The following is a 16,624-nucleotide window of genomic DNA, read 5'->3' as shown; positions in this document are numbered from 1 at the left end:
TATGTGAACCCCAAACACGAGAGGTTTTAGAACCTATAGTACTTAGTACCATGCTTGGGTTGGAGGTTGAGAAGGCGAAAGAAGATATTTCTTGACATTGGACTTGAACTTCTGTAGACTGTAATTTTCCGGAAATACGTATGAAGGAAGGTTATTCCAGAAAATGGCAGTTGAATGAATAAATGAGGAAGATGAAAAGTTGGTTCTGTGACTTTGAAGTTGAACAGTAAATGGATGTTGGCTGGTGACGACACGTGTTCAGACTATTCTGAAAGAGAGAGCGGGAATTATAGAAGCCAATTCAGAAGAACAGTCCCCATGGAAGTATCTGTAGAAGAGGCATGCAGCAGAAACAGTATGTCTATGAAAAAGCGAGTGGAGAGACCCTATTAGCGATGAATCATTAATTAACCTAACTGCCCTCGTCTGAATGGAATCAAGAAGCCTGAGAGAGGTTTTGAGGGCACCCCCCCAGATGTGGGCACAATATTCCATGGCAGGGTGGATTTGTTATTTATACAGAGTGAGCAGCTGTTTGGAAGAAAAGTAACGCCGAGAGCGAAAGAGAAAACCAAGTTTTTTAGATGCAGAGGAAGCAATATTTGTAATGTGCTTGTGCCAAGAGAGATTAGAAGTCAGGGTAATCCCCAAAAGAGATATATCATTTTGTCTAGAAATCGGTGTCACTAAAGATAAGCATAGGAGCAGAAGAATCCTTTTTGCGAGATATAAGACAAGACTGAGTTTTAGAAGGGTTGAAATCAACTAAGTTGTCTTTAGGGAAACAAAAATAACCTATAGGGAAACAGAAATCCAAAGAAGGAAAAATTAGTCAAGAAACACTTGTCATGATGAACTGAAGACGACAAATGAAAAGCAAGAAAAACACTGACAGGGAGAAAATTGAGTATACTGAGTTATGCAAAGCCATTAGAAAGAGACTCAGAGAGGACATAAGAAGATTTAACACAAGAAAAGTAGAACAAGCATTAAGGGAAAACAAAGGATTTAAATCAGCAGCCATGAGCAGTAATACAGAAAGACAAATGATACTGAAACTGAAGAATAGCGATGGTGTACTTATAACCAGCAGAGAAAGCATAATTCAAATATCAGAAGACTACTATAGAGAATTATGCAAGGAGCGGGGGAATGATACCAGCAGTGGGGAAGATGGATTGCAAAGTAGCAACACATACGACATACCCGATATTCTTCCTGATGAGGTAGAACATGCATTGAAGAAAATGAAGAATCGGAAAGCCTCAGGGGAAGATGAAGTTACTGTAGAGTTGTTAAAATTGGGAGGAAGAGACATAACACAAAAATTGGCAAGGCTCTTCACAAAGTGCATTAGAAAAGGTGTGATACCTAAGCAGTGGAATAATGCAATCATAGTTTTGCTGCATAAGAAAGGAGATAAATCAGAAATTGGAAATTATAGACCAATTAGCTTGTTATCCCACATCTACAAGTTGTTCACAAGGGTCATTACTAACAGATTAGAAAGAATACTTGATGAGAATCAACCGAAAGAGCAAGCTGGCTTTAGGACAGGATTCTCAACTATGGATCACCTTCACGTAATATCACAGCTAATGGAGAAAGCAAATGAATATGAAACACCATTATGCCTGGCATTTGTGGATTATGAAAATGCATTTGACTCCATACAGCATAAGGCAATGTTTCAGGCACTGGAAAGACAAGGCATAGATACCCTATATATTATGATTTTGAAGAAAATATATGAGAGTGCTACCTCCTTTATTAGACTAGACAAAGACAGTAGCAAATTTAAAATCGAGAAAGAAGTTCGACAGGGAGACAATATCTCCAAAGCTGTTTACTGCTCCCCTTGAGGAAGCTTTCAGAAGATTAGACTGGTCACAGAAAGGAGTCAATGTGAACGGAGAGTACCTAAACCATTTACGATTTGCAGATGACATTGTGGTTATAAGCCACAATCCCAAAGAATTAGAGGAAAATCTTAATCAGTTATGCACAGTTAGTAAGGATTTTGGACTAAAGATGAATATGGCTAAAACAAAAGTAATGATGAACAAGTATGCCACGGAAAGGAAAATAATGATTAAAGGAGCAGTAATTGAAAAGGTGGAGTCATATACTTATCTGGGACAAGTTATTAGCTGTAATAATGATAAATGGCTGGAAGTCAAGAGAAGAATAAATTTTGGATGGATAGCATTCAGGAAATATAGCCACATACTGAAGAGCAATATCCCAGTTTGTCTGAAATGTAAAATAATGAATCAATGTATACTCCCCACCATGACTTATGGAAGTGAAACTTGGGCACTCACCAAAAGAATGGAAGAGAAGCTGAGAACTACACAGCGAAGAATGGAATGAAATATATTGGGAATCAGACTGTTAGATAAGAATAGAAAAACATGGATTAGGCAGCAAACTCAAGTAAAGGACATTCTTATCAAAACTAAAGAACTAAAATGGTCTTGGGCAGGATACATAGCTCGAAGACATGATGACAGATGGAATAAGAAAATAACAGAATGGCATCCAAGAGGAGCTAGAAGAAAACCTGGAAGACAAAGTCGGAGATGGATAGATGAAATTCATGAGTTTTTGGGTAGTAAATGGAAGGCCAGTGCTCAAAACAGAAGGAACTGGAAAGTTGCTGGAGAGGACTTCATTCTGCAGTGGATTGAAAATGGCTGATGATGATGATGATGAAGTTGTCTTTGCCCCACTGGAGAATTACCTGAAGATCAGTATTTAAGAAATTGGTAGCAAATTTTCGAAAAATTGAAGCTGATTGAGCAGGACAAGGTTTCTCAAAATGGAAAGTGGACTGCAATGTGCTATCATCGGCAAAACTATGGATAGAATTTCCATTCAATGGAGGAAGGTCATTAATATACAAGAGGAAAAGAGTGGGGGAAAGACCTAAACCTTGGGGGAGACCGGCATTAGTGGAGAAGTTAGAAGACAGAGAGCCATCTACCATCACCCTCAGTGAGCGATCAGAGAGAAAACCGGATAACCAATTAATAAAAACAGTTGCAAACCATAAGATGGAAGCTTGTTTAGAAGACCTTTATGCCAAACACGATCAAAAGCCTTTGAGATGTCAAGAGCAACTACTTGTGTTTCACCGAACCTTTCCATTGAATTAATCCATAAATGGGTAACATAAGCCAGAATATCACCAGTGGATCGACACTGACAGAATCCTTACTGGTGATCGTTGATCAGATGGAAGGTTTCTAGGTAGTTTAAAAGTTGGCGGTTAATTGATTTCTCCATTACTTTAGAAAGAGTAGAAGTAATTGCAATGGGATGATAATTGGATGGGAGGGATTTGTTACCCTTTTTAGGAACTGGCTGGATATGAGCAAATTTCCAAGCAGAAGGAAAAACACCCTTGGAATAAGAAAGTGAAAAAAGGCGGCAAAGAATAGGAGTGTGTTCAGGAGCACAGGTTTTGAGAACAAGTGGAGAAATACCATCAAGACCTGGGGCTTTCTTAGCATCAAGATTCATCAAAATCCTTCTGATATCCTTTTGACGGAAGACCACAGGAGGCATTGAATGGAGCATGTTGGGAATGGTGGGAGGTGTTTTTCCAAGATCATTAATACATGAGCTGGAAGAAAAATGGGATGCTAGCAGGTCAGCTTTATCCTTGGCTGAAGTGACAACAGAACCATCTGGTTTGGAGAGGTGGGAGCAGAGATGGCAAAAGTTACAGCCAATAAACTTGCAAGAAGCAAGTTTTCTACTCTTAGCCTGTTCAAACTCTAGTTTGGACTGATTAATAACTGCTTTACAATTGTTGCGAGCTTTGGTGTAGGCAGAAAATGAAACTGAAGAATTAGAAACAAGCCAATTACGATATGCAACATTCTTCTCTTGAACAGCCTTAGTACATTTATTGGAAAAAGATGAGATTTTATGATGATGGTATATCAAGATTAATGTCCAATTTGCAGATGATACAAAAGTTGGCAGGGTTGTTAAAGACACTACTGATGCTATGCTGCTGCAACAGGATCTGGAAAGGTTGAGCAGATGGGCTGAGAGGTGGAAAATGAAGTTTAACATTGACAAATGTAAAGTACTACATATGGGAAACAGCAACTCCAGGGCAACTCTGTGGTACACTGACAGTGGTACAGAATGATAAGGACCTGGGGATAATTGTGTAGGCAGATATGAAGTTCTCTGAGCAGTGCAGACGAGCTGCAAGAGTAGCTCATGGCGTCTTGTCAATGATACACAGGAATTTTTCTAGCAGGGATAGGGAGGTGATTATTTCCTTGTATAAGGCAATGGTCGGGCCACATCTTGAGTACTGTATACAGGTCTGGAGACCTCATTTCAAGAAGGATGTAGAGCTGCTGGAATAAGTACAGAGAAGGGCAACAAGATTAGTGGATGGAACAAAGGGTTGCTCTTACAAAGAAAGGCTTAAGTTCTGCAAATTACAGTGTCTAGAGACTAGGCACCAGCGGGGTGATCTGATAGAGATGTATAAGGCCTTGAATGGTTTGAGCATGCTCAATGCCGATGGGATCTTCCTCTTGCTCAGAATAACTGAAAGGGCATAAATTCAAATTGAGGAAAGACAGATATAGGATAGATGTGCGGAAATTTGCCTTTAGCCAGTGAGTAGTTGGTTGGTGGAACAGACTTCCATCCCTTGTTGTGGAAGTTGTTAGCCTAAATAAATTTAAGGCTCAGCTGGACAGGTATTTCGAACGAATGGAGGGGTGAAGTGGAAGTGTTTACCCCCCCCCCTTTTTTTTGGCTGATTCTGCATAAGCTTGCTTTCTTGCACTATATGCCTCTATTAATGCTAATACAAAGGGTTGCTCTTACAAAGAAAGGCTTAAGTTTTGCAAATTACAGTGTCTGGAGACTAGACACCGGTGAGGTGATCTGATAGAGGTGCATAAAGCCTTGAATGGTTTGAGCATGCTCAATGCCGATGGGATTCTCCCTCTTGCTCAGAATAATCACCTGAGAGGGCATAAATTCAGATTGAGGAAAGACAGATGTAGGATTGATGTGCAGAAATTTGACTTTAGCCAGGGGGTAGTTGGTTGGTGGAACAGACTTCCATCCCTTGTTGTGGAAGTTGATAGCCTAAATAAATTTAAAGCTCAGCTGGACAGGTATTTCGAACGAACGGAAGGGTGAAGGAAGTGGAAGTATTTTTTATTTTTGGCTGATGCTGCATAAGCTTGCTTTCTTGCATCATATGCCTTTACTAATGCTAATACTCTGATCACCGCTATCTAGTAGGTCGTTTATCGGCAGATTCTTAATACGTAATGGGTTGCTGTTGATAATCAGATCAAGGGTATTTCTTTCTCTTGTTACCTCTCTAACTTTCAGGTGTAGAAAAGTTAGTGTCAGTCACTTTTGCATTTCTTTTAGATATTTTGATTTGTATATATTGATTACGAAATAGAAGAACTTTTGTATTGTAAATATTTTATGGATCATCCACAAATTTTTCTTCTCTGCTCATGGCAGAGAAGAAAAATGCGTGCGATGCATGTAAATTAGCATGTGCCACAGAAGCTTATGGCAGATATAAGCTAGTCTGTAATCAAGTCACAAAGGAGATTAGGCAAGCAAAGGCTGATTATGAGAAATCCTTGGCAAAGGATGCAAAGAAAAACAACAAAGACTTCTTTACTTATGTAAACTCTAGAAAGAAGGGGATGAATCAGATTGGTCCACTTGATGTTGTGGTTTGACTTTTGATGATCCTTTTCAGACAGCTATCAAACTGAATGAGTATTTTGCATCTACATTCACCCATGAGGAATTCTGTAAGAAAAGCCACCTGGGGCAGAAGGAATCTATGCAGTTATATTGAAGGAGGCAACGAGAGAAGTAAGCAAACCCTTAGCCATAATTATGAGAGCATCCTTAGATTCAGGGGAAGTCCTAATGTACTGGAGATATGCAAATGTATCCCCAATTCAAAAGGGGCTGCTAAGGGTGACAAATGGAGTGACTGGTTAAAGAGGTAATATAGGATCACCTGGACAAGACTGCAGTAATAGTTCAGAAACAACATGGGTTTGTTAAGGGGAAGTCTTGTCTGACCAATTTGATTGGATACTATGATGTTGTCATCACAAAGGTTTCAAACCGGAGGCAAATAATAATTTTGATATTGTGTATTTGGATTTCAGGAAAGTTTTTTGATACTGTTGCACATGGAAGACTGCTGTATAAATTGGAGCGTTATGGCATTAAGGGCAAGTTGCAGCAATGGATAAAGGGAAAGTTGTGTGGGAGATGGCAGAGAGTGGTAATAAATGGACACTGCTCTATGTAGACTGAAGTCATTAGTGGAATCCCCAGGGTTCGGTGCTGGGCAATTGTTGTTGTGTATATTTATTAATTATATCAGTGAAGGTATATCAGCCATAATGTCTAAGTTTGCAGATGATACAAAGGGTGGCTGGGTTGTTGATGATAGTAAAGACAGTATGCTACTACAAGAGGATCTAGAAAAGTTAGGTAGATGGGCTGAGAAGTGGCAACTGAAGTTTGACAAATGCAAAGTACCGCATATGGGTAGCAGTAACCCAAGAGAATCATGCCAACTGTGTGGTACTACTCTCAGGGCAGTGGAGAATGAAAAAGACCTGTGGGTAATTGTGCAGTCAGATATAAAGTTCTCTGATCAGTGCAGATGAGCTGCCAGAGCAGGTATGGAGTTTTGTCAATGATGTATAGAAATTTTGCTACCAGAGACAAGGAGGTTATCATACCTTTATAAGGCAATGGCCAGTCCTCACCCTGAGTACTACATACAGGTCTGGAGGCCTCATTTTGTTTTGCCATAACCTGCTTGGCTGGTCAAGAATATCTGAATCAGTTCCCAATTGGGAGAGAACCAACTCCAACTCCAAATTACATGCATGAGCACTAAAACTATTACATTATGGTCACCCTGAAATATATTACATATACCCATGTGTGTTGTGTTTATAAATTGTGTGTTCTTTGGTCGATTTGTCTGTTTTGCTTGATGAAAAACCCCAGTTTCTGGGCATAAAACCTTGCTACCTGAGACCGACTAACTCAGCCGCGGAGTGAAAAAAGCTCATAAAAGTTCTTCGTGTCATTGACAGGATTGAACCCAGGCCTTTTCCACCTGGTGTGGGGAGGATGGTGATGATAATAATGTGCTGCCTGCACAGATAGATGCATGAGTTAGAATCTTTTGTTTGTCGTTGGCCATTCTCATTAAGTTACTGAAGTCCTCATTCATCGAGTTTTTGCATTTCTTTGCAATTTCACCGTGTCGGTTGAATGTGGCAAGCTTTGGATTCTCATTCATCTTGCTGGTTGGATGATTGTAAAAGTTTCAAAAGGGGTCCTCTTCTCACATTCACGTTTCAAGGCTAAGGAATACCGCATGCTTTGTCAGGGTCGACATCGTCATTGTATTGACACATAGTCTTATATATTTCAATCGATTTGCGAATGTCCAAGTCTGATTCATACAATTTATGCTGTTCTAGTATGAGCTCTTCATTGTCATTGATCTTGACATATTCCATTTCTGACAGGATCTCTGTTTCCTCGTTGCAAAATGGAATGTGCAATGTTACCATCTCACACTTTTGCACGTTGAGATCTTGAGTCATGTCATAGTTTTGATAGCGTGTTATGTGTGAATATTGTCATTCTTTGCAGATCCCATTAGTGCTCATATGTAATTTGCAAAATTACACGTGCAGTGCTACACATATATTGAAAACAATAAGGGATCCAACACTAAACCCCAAGAGGACTCCATTGATAACATTAGTCCATCAGGGGTAGGCGCAATTGATAACAACTCTGTCTCCTTCCACTCAACCATCCATTTATCTATAGCAGCATCTTGTCCCCCTAATGGCACATTGCTCCAGTTTGTCTGGTTTGCATTGATTAACATGGAAGAGCATCAAAAGCTTTATTGAAATATAAGTGTTGTGTTGTCAAAATTTTTTGCATCCATTTCCTATGTGATTGCCTCATAGTAGGTAATGACATTAGTCAAAGAAGATCTGCCCTTAAAAAATCCATGCTGTGATTTCCATATAATTGCATTCCTGTCAAGATGATTTTGCAGTATTTCTTTAAACACTATCTCAATTATTTTCTCTGGAATAGAAAAAATAATGAAATAGAAGTCAAATTTATAGGTCTGTCACTACTCACTTTGCCTTTTGATTCCCCCCCTTTGTGAATAGGATAGAGTCAGTTGCACTTCTTGATTCTGTAGGAATCTCCTCTTAATCCAAGGATGCTCTAATAATTTATAATAAAGATCTTACCTCTTTTGATTAAGTTAATATAATTGCATAGATCCCATCAGTCCCAGATTCCTTAATTATTTTTAACTTCAACAATTTCTACTTTTCTTTGCATTCTTAACTAGTAACTTCTCATAATCTGCCTTAGCCAGCTCAACACCTTCAGTAACTTGATTGCAGGCTAGTTTATGCTTGCTATAGGCTTCTCTGTCCACTGATAACTTCCATTCCATGTATTTTTTCTCTGCCATTAGGCACATCATATCATCTGGTATCTATTTTGATCTATACCTTAAATGGTATCTCTTAGTTGATAGAAAATGTTTAGTAGCTTCTTCTATTACTTCCCTGGCTTAGTTGTAGTTGTTAATAGCATAAGTTGGGTTGAACTGTAAAGGATTTAAATGTCCAAGGGCATTATAATCACCCTTGACAGGAGTCAATCATGACACAAACCCCACATTAGCACACTACAATCACTGCCATCTAGTGGTTCATTTACCTGAGATTCTTAATGCATGATGAGTCACTGCTGACAATAAGATCATTGATCAAGAATACAGTGGACCCTGGCTTTATGATGTTAATCGTTCCGTCATATCATGAAAATAAGGCGCCTCTGTAGCCAGGTGGGAAGGAGCAGCAGTGCATAGCACACGCTCCTTGATTAGACCGGGGTTCGAGCCCGTCACCACCAAATACGGAGTATGCGGAAAAGGTCAAGGAATGACCACCGCATATCCCGGAGCAATATGGCCTTAGTTGCTAATGTTCCTAAAAACCAAATAACAAACAAACAAACATCATGACAATATCATGTGAACCCAATAACACATTTTTTTGGTAATTTGTTCTAAGACCTCAATAGTTGAAAATTTCCCCATATAATTAAGCTATTTATCTCTCTAAAAGGTAATTTTTATAATGGAAATTGTATTAGTTTTATATAAATTTATGCCAAATAAGAACAACACAAAACATCACTTCCACCAAAGGATGCGAAAACAAGACACAGGTACAAGTTTACAAAAACTGTTATTGCCTGAGATAAAGGACCACATGGTCCGGTCAGAGACAGTCTTAAGCCCATCATAAAGTAAAAATAAGAGAGGCGCCAGTTAAAATGATCACTGGTTAGTAGAATTAGCACTTTATAGAATCAAATTTCAAAAAATCAATTCAAATCTTTAAAATGCACTGCACTTTCTTCATTATCATGTGTTCGGTTATAAGAATCAGTTTTGAATGCCTTTGTGATATTTTTCTAAAGCACATTTCTGGAGGTCACAACCATAAAAAAAATAAATAATTTGCATTTTCCGGTTTATTGGGCTTTTCTGTTAGTGCAATCTGTTATAAACGGGTAGTAAACTCAATCTTATTTCATTTGCGATAATACCGATAGCTGGAATTCTGTGGATTTTTACATTGTAATAAAGTGAATATGTGCTTTATTTTACATCTTTACTTTTATAGCCTGTGGATAATATTCATCCTGTTTTCGCTTATTAGAATTTCTATTTAATACAATTAAAATTCAATTGGCAAATGTGATCACTGGCACTTACTGCGTATCATATAGTGAGCAGTATTTTATTATGGAGAGTTCATAATAAAGTGATTTGATCATACAATGAACCAATTGTAAAGCTGGGGTCCACTATATTCTGCTGCTGAGTGAGTTGGAATTCTGTGGGTTCTTACATTATTATGGTGAAATGTGTTTTCCCTTCACTAAAATCTTCAATCATATAAAAAACATAAATAAATTTTCAGAATCTTCTCAGAAGCTTCATAAACTTGTTACTCCATATCTCACTTGTGCAATTTGTGTGCCATGTAGTAGTAGTAGTAGTGGTAATGGCACGTGATGCAAGAAAGCAAGCGTATGAGCTTATGCAGCATCACCCAAAAAAAAAAAAGAAATCACACCATTCCCTCCAAATGCTTGTTCAGTTCCTCCTTAAATTTATTTAACCTATCAACTTCCACGACAGATGGAAGTTTGTTCCAGCAATTAACCACCCGCTGGCTAAAGGCAAATTTCCTCACATCTATTCTGCATCTGTCTTTTCTTAATTTGAATTTATGCTCCGTTAGGTTCGTAATCTGAACAAGTGGAAGGATCCCGTCAGAATTCAGCGTGCTCAACCCATTCATGTTCTTCGATACTGATTGCTTCTCTTTTACTGTTTTAAATTTTACCCCCCTAAAATATCAATGAACTGAAATATCAATTAGTTAGCGTGTATATATTATAGTATTAATTATGTATGTAAGCATAAATTTATTTTTGTTTTGCCAACTGTGGAAAATATTCTTCCAATTTTCACGTATCATTTAATTTTGTTAATTGGTAAGGTAATAAAGTGAATTTGTGCTTTATATCTTAATTTTGTAGTCTGTGAATAATATTACTCCTATTTTCACTTATTTGAATTGCCGTTTAATACAATTAAAATCAATTGGCAAATGTGATCACAATGACTGGTGCTTACATATTAATATTACTCCTATTTTCATAGGAGTAATATTAATTGAAATGTGAAGGAAAATGAGATTAGTGCCCGTATTAAAGGCTCGTGTTGAAAAGGAAATAGTATTAAATTAATAACGCTTGTTTCGTAACATTTTCAAAAGTCTCATCCTATTTTCATAGTGATCAGTATTTTATTATGGAGAGTTCATGATTTGATCATACAGTGAACCAATCGTAAAGCAGGGGGTCCACTGTATTCTGCTGCTGAGCGAGTGATCAACCCACAGGTTCCGGTCAATATCTGGAAAATTTAAATCCCCACAATAAGGCATTCTGATTATTGGCTCACTCTGTTTATCTATATTTGTTATACATGGATGAGCCAAAACATTATGACCAGCAAGTCGTTATGCAGATCGAAACAACTGCAGGTGAACTATGGTGTGTGCATGGGTTGAACTATGCCCTGTGCGCGGGTCGGGACATGGTATAAAAAACCCCTGATACTGAGCTCCGTTAATTAGTGTTACCCTTTTTCTTCAGATGGAAAAAGCAGCGGACTTCAGCGAGTTTGACAAAGGCCAAATTGTAATGGCCAGACGACTGGGTCAGAGCATATCCGAAATGGCACAGCTGGTGGGATACTCACGGTCAGCCGTGGTTAGTACCTACCAAAAGTGGTCTGAGGAAAACCCACGAACCACCAGCGAGGTGTTGGATGACTGCGGCGCATCAATGCTCGAGAATGAGCGAAAGAGTAATGTGTCATAACACACAGTACATAGAACCCTGCTGAAAATGGGGCTGCGTAGCCCCAGGCTGCTCAAAGTGCCCATGTTAACCACAGTTCACCGGCAACAGCACCTACAATGGGCACGCGAGCATCGAAACTGGGTGATTGGAAGAAGGTTATCTGGTCCAATGAATCATGTTTCCTGTTGCACCATGTGGACAGCCGGGTATGTATGCATTGTTTACCTGAGGAAGTGATGACACCTGGATGCACCGTGGGATGAAAACAAGCCGGTGGCGGTGATGTCATGCTTTGGGCGATGTTCTGCAGGAATACCCTGGGTCCAGTTATCCATGTGCCGGGCACTCTGACATCTACTACCTACCTACCTAAACATCATTGCTGACCGGGTACACCCTTTCATTGCAGCAGTCTTCGCCTATGGCAGTGCCATCTTTCGGCAGGATAATACAACATGCCACACTGCCCGGATTGTTTGAGACTGGTTTGCAGGAAGAAGACATGAGGAAGACTTCCAGGTATTCCTTGGCCTCTAAATTCTCCAGACATCAATCCCATCAAGCATCTGTGGTTTGCGTTGGAACAGCAACTCCGATCTGCAGCTTCTCAACCATGGACCTTACAGGAGTTAAAGGATCTGCTGGTTATGCGTTGGTACCAGGTCCCACAAGACATTTAGAAATCTTGTAGCATCCATGCCTCGCCGGGTACAAGCTGTTTTGGCTGCACATGGAGGACCAGCATCATATTAGGTAGGTGGTCATAATGTTTTGGGTGCCTCCGTAGCCAGGTGGGCAGGAGCAGCAGTGCATAGCACACACATCTTGATTAGACCAGGGTTCAAGCCCGTGACTACCAAATACCGAGGATGCAGAAAGGTCAGGGAATGGCCACCACATATCCCCGGAGCAATATGGCCTTAGTTGCTAATGCTCCTAAAAAACCAAATAACAACAACATAATATTTTGGCTCATCGCCGTATATATATTGTTCTGTTTATTATCATTGTACTCATCACAGTCATTTGGCCTATAACATTCTCAGCTTTATTTTCTGAGTGCTTATCTCAGAAATAACTAGTATGGGTTGCCAGTGCAACGCTGGCAACCCATACTAGTTGGATGTACTGCCCTGGAATCTGTGCGCTTCTTAATCAAGAGCATAAGTCCTTCCCTCTGACCTGTCTCTCATTTCTGTATAACTATCCATCATTAACTTCTATCTGTAGGTTGTGTGGAAAGTGTGCTCTGACAAGATTTCTTTGGATCTCAAAAAAATATTTTGATTAAGGAGAATCTTAGTATAGAGATGGCTTGGTACTAGTTACTGCTCAATTAAAATTTTATGAATTTTCATTAATTGTTTAAAAAGTTATAATTTATTGAAATTCTCTGTGTCAGCATGGACAATATATGTACTCACTGTGATTACTTCAAACCTTTGCATTAACTAATTCATATTAAAATGACATGTGGCAGAATGGAACATATTTATCTATAAAAGAGCCCTGTAAAATATTTTTCCCTAACGGCGAGTAAATCAAAAGCTATAAATCTACGCTTCTTGATTAGACCGGGGTTCGAGCCCATGACTACCAAATACAGAGAATGTGGAAAGGCCAGGAAATGACTAACGCATATCCCCGGAGCAATATGGCCTTAGTTGCTAATGCTCCTAAAAACCAAATAACAAATAAACAACTATAAATCTGTAAAATTCCATTATTATTGATAAATACACGTCTTTACAATAAATAGTTCTAGAATTGATAAATGATAGTCTCAGAATTAAATTGCCAGAGAGTAATTGATTAACCAGAAAGTAATTGATTGGAATAAACCACTGCCTACATTTGTGGAAGCATTTACTCATTCCCTCTAATAAAGTTCTAGAAGGATTGGATAAATGATGGGCGGGCAGATAAAGTGGGTTTTTGGTTAATGCCCCATAAACTTTGCCTCTTTGCATCATTTTGCCACTAGTTATATTAATACTAAATGAATACTCTCAGGAAAACCAAGCTTAAAATATATAATTTTTAACTTGCCCAGAAACACCCCTTGTTACACCTCTGAAATCATGATTGTTTTTAAAGATCAACATGATTTCAGAATTAGAAGATTTTAAAAAAAAAAAACTACTTTTATATGTTTGTAATATGACCCTGTAGGTGAATTTACTTATTATCCTTTTTCAGACAAGTCACAATACAGATATTTTAATAGGAATTCATGGAGCAGGATTGACCCACATGCTGTTTATGCCAGACTGGGGGGCAGTGTTCGAAATGTAAGTATTGATAGTGCCTTTATGAATACTTGCTTTAGATAATAGTATTAGTAGTGCAAAATGGTGTAAGAAATCAAGCTTATACAGCAACAATAGCAAAAAAAAAAAAAAAAAAATACCTCCCATATCACCTGTCTATCCTCTCTAATATTTTGTATAGTTCTTCCTTAAACAATTCAGTCAGATCTCCTCACAGATGCTTAGTCTTGAGATGTTGTAGTAAGAGGATCTTTTTATTTATCTCATTAATTTCATTGCTCTTCTGTACGTATGTTCCAGCAAAGCCACATCCTTCCTAAAATGATTCCTCCAGACCTGTATACACTACTCAAGATGCAGCCTAACTATTGCCTTTTACAATGAGATAATCACTCCTTATGCTTTCTGGCAAAATACCGGCAATCATTGACAAAACCCCATGAGCTGTCCTGGCAACTGTCTGCTCTGCTCAGAGAACTTCACATCCGACTGCACAATTTGAATTACTCCCCAGGTCTTTCTCATTCTCCCCTACCCTGAGTGTGGTAGTACACATCTGGTACATTAATCTGGGATTACTGCTGTCCATATGCAATACCTTGCATTTGTCAATGTTAAACTTCAATCGCTAATTGTCAAAAAATTAGACCGATCTACCTAATTTTTTTAGATCTTGTCGCAGTAGAATCAACAATATTATTGCCTTCATCATTAATAAATATAGAATACAACAATAGGCTCAGCAGTGAACCCTGGAGAACTCCACTGATAACTTTAGTCCAAGAAGAGCAGTGCTCATTGATAAGCATTCTCTATCTTTTCACACTCGACCATCCCTTTACCCACAGCAATAACTTGCCCTTAGTGCAACACTGCTCCAGTTTATACAGCAGTGTTTTATGTGAAACCGTATCAAAAGCTTTTCTGCCAAAATTATTTTTACATTCTGTTACTATGTTACTGCACCATAGTATCTAATCAGATTGATCAGACACATGTGCCTCTTCAAAATTCCATTCTGTGCTTGCAGTGTAAATGCATTTCTGTCCAGAGGATACTGCATTACTTCTTTAACCAGTGACACTATTATTTTTCCTGGAACAGAAATCAAGCTATTGGATCTATAATTACTCTTGTCACTCCTTTTATTTCCATTTGCAAATTGAGGATATACTTGCGCATCTCCAGTCCAGTCCATAAAGACCTCCCCAGAATCCAAGGAAGTGCTCATAATCATTGCTGAAGGCTTCAGTGATATTGGTAAAGACTTCTGCACTACCTTTGTTCAAATGTATTCCATCTCTACAAAATAAAATCCTTCTAAACTCAACTTAATTCACAGGGCATGAGGTTTCAACATAAAGTCTTTCCTGCCATTTCTGGCTGGAATTAGATTTGAAAAGTGGGGATTTACAATTAAAAAACTGGAAATGCTCATAGCTGCAGAGCCAACCATTATTTCTTATTTTATGTTTTTTGCTGCTGGCTATTGATATTGGTGCTATTTAAATTGACATTAATGCTGTTGCAATAGGGTTTTTTTTTTTATGAAAACCCCAAACATGAGAGGTATTAGAACCAATAGTACTTAATACCGTGCTTGGGTTGGAGGTTGAGAAGACGAAAGAAGATATTTGTTGACATTGGACTTGAACTTCTGTAGACTGTAATTTTCAAGAAATACGTATGAAGGAAGGCTGTTCCAGGAAACGGCAGTTGAATGAATAAACACGGAAGATGAAAAGCTGGTTCTGTGAGTTTGAAGTTGGGAGACAGAGAACGGAGAGACTCTGTTAGAGAGGAGTCATTAATTAACCTAACTGCCCTCTTCTGAATGAATTCTAGAAGCCTGAGAGAGGTTTTGGGAGCATTGCCCCAGATGTGGAAACAATATTCCATGGTAGGGCAGATTTGCGATTTGTACAGAGTGAATAGCTGTTTGAAAGAAAAGTAACAGTAAGAGTGAAAGAAAATCCCAAGTTTTTTAGATGCAGAGGAAGCAATATTTGTAATGTGCTTATGCCAAGAGAGATTAGAAGCCAGGGTAATCTCCAAAAGAGATATATCATTTTGCCTCGAAATCAGAGTGTCACCAAAGATAATACCGTGCAGTATAGGAACAGAAGAATCCTTTTTGCGAAATATAAAAAAAGACTGAGTTTTAGAAGGATTGAAATCAACTAAGTTGTCTTTGCCCCATTGGAGAATTGCCTGGAGATCAGCATTTAAGGAATTGGTAGCGGATATTCGAGAAGTTGAAGCCGATTGAGCAGGGCACGGTTTCTCAAAATGGAAAGTGGAATGCAATGTGCTATCATCGGAAAAAATATGGATAGAATTTCCAGTCAGTGGAAGAAGGTCATTAATATACAAGAGGAAAAGACTCGGTGGAAGAACTGAAAAGTGGGGGGACACCAGCACTAGTGGAGAAGTTAGAAGACAGAGAGCCAGCTACTATCACCCTCAGTGAGCGATCGGAGAGAAAACTCGATAACCAATTACAAAAAACAGTTGGCAAACCATAAGATGGAAGCTTTTTTTTAGAATACCTTTATGCCAAACACGATTGAAAGCTTTTGAGATGTAAAGAGCAACTGCTTGTGTTTCCCCAAACTTTTCCATTGAATTTGTGAATAAATGGGTAACATAAGCCAGAATATCACCAGTGGATTGACACTGACGGAATCCATTCTGGCAATCGTTGATCAGACGGAAGGTTTCTAAGTATTTTAAGAGTTGGCTGGTAATTGATTTCTCCATTACTTTAGAAATAGTAGAAGTAATTGCAATGGCATGATAATTGGATG

At 38.6% G+C, this 16,624-nt stretch overlaps 1 protein-coding gene across 1 annotated transcript in view; it reads left to right on the top strand.

The window, feature by feature from the left end:
- Positions 1–16,624, top strand: part of Eogt (EGF-domain O-GlcNAc transferase) — a 257,927-nt gene that overhangs the window by 226,265 nt on the left and 15,038 nt on the right. The window contains exon 14 of the mRNA XM_090390322.1: positions 13,747–13,838. Within this exon, the coding sequence (XP_090246448.1) occupies positions 13,747–13,838 (92 nt within the window). The remainder of the gene's footprint in view (positions 1–13,746; positions 13,839–16,624) is intronic.

Source organism: Mastigoproctus giganteus, chromosome 2, assembly GCF_048544385.1.
Source record: "Mastigoproctus giganteus isolate SK-2022 chromosome 2, ASM4854438v1, whole genome shotgun sequence".
In the NCBI taxonomy this organism is placed as follows: Eukaryota; Metazoa; Arthropoda; class Arachnida; order Uropygi; family Thelyphonidae; genus Mastigoproctus; species Mastigoproctus giganteus.
Note: the sequence above shows the minus strand (reverse complement) of the source record. Positions and strands in the feature narration are given on the sequence as shown.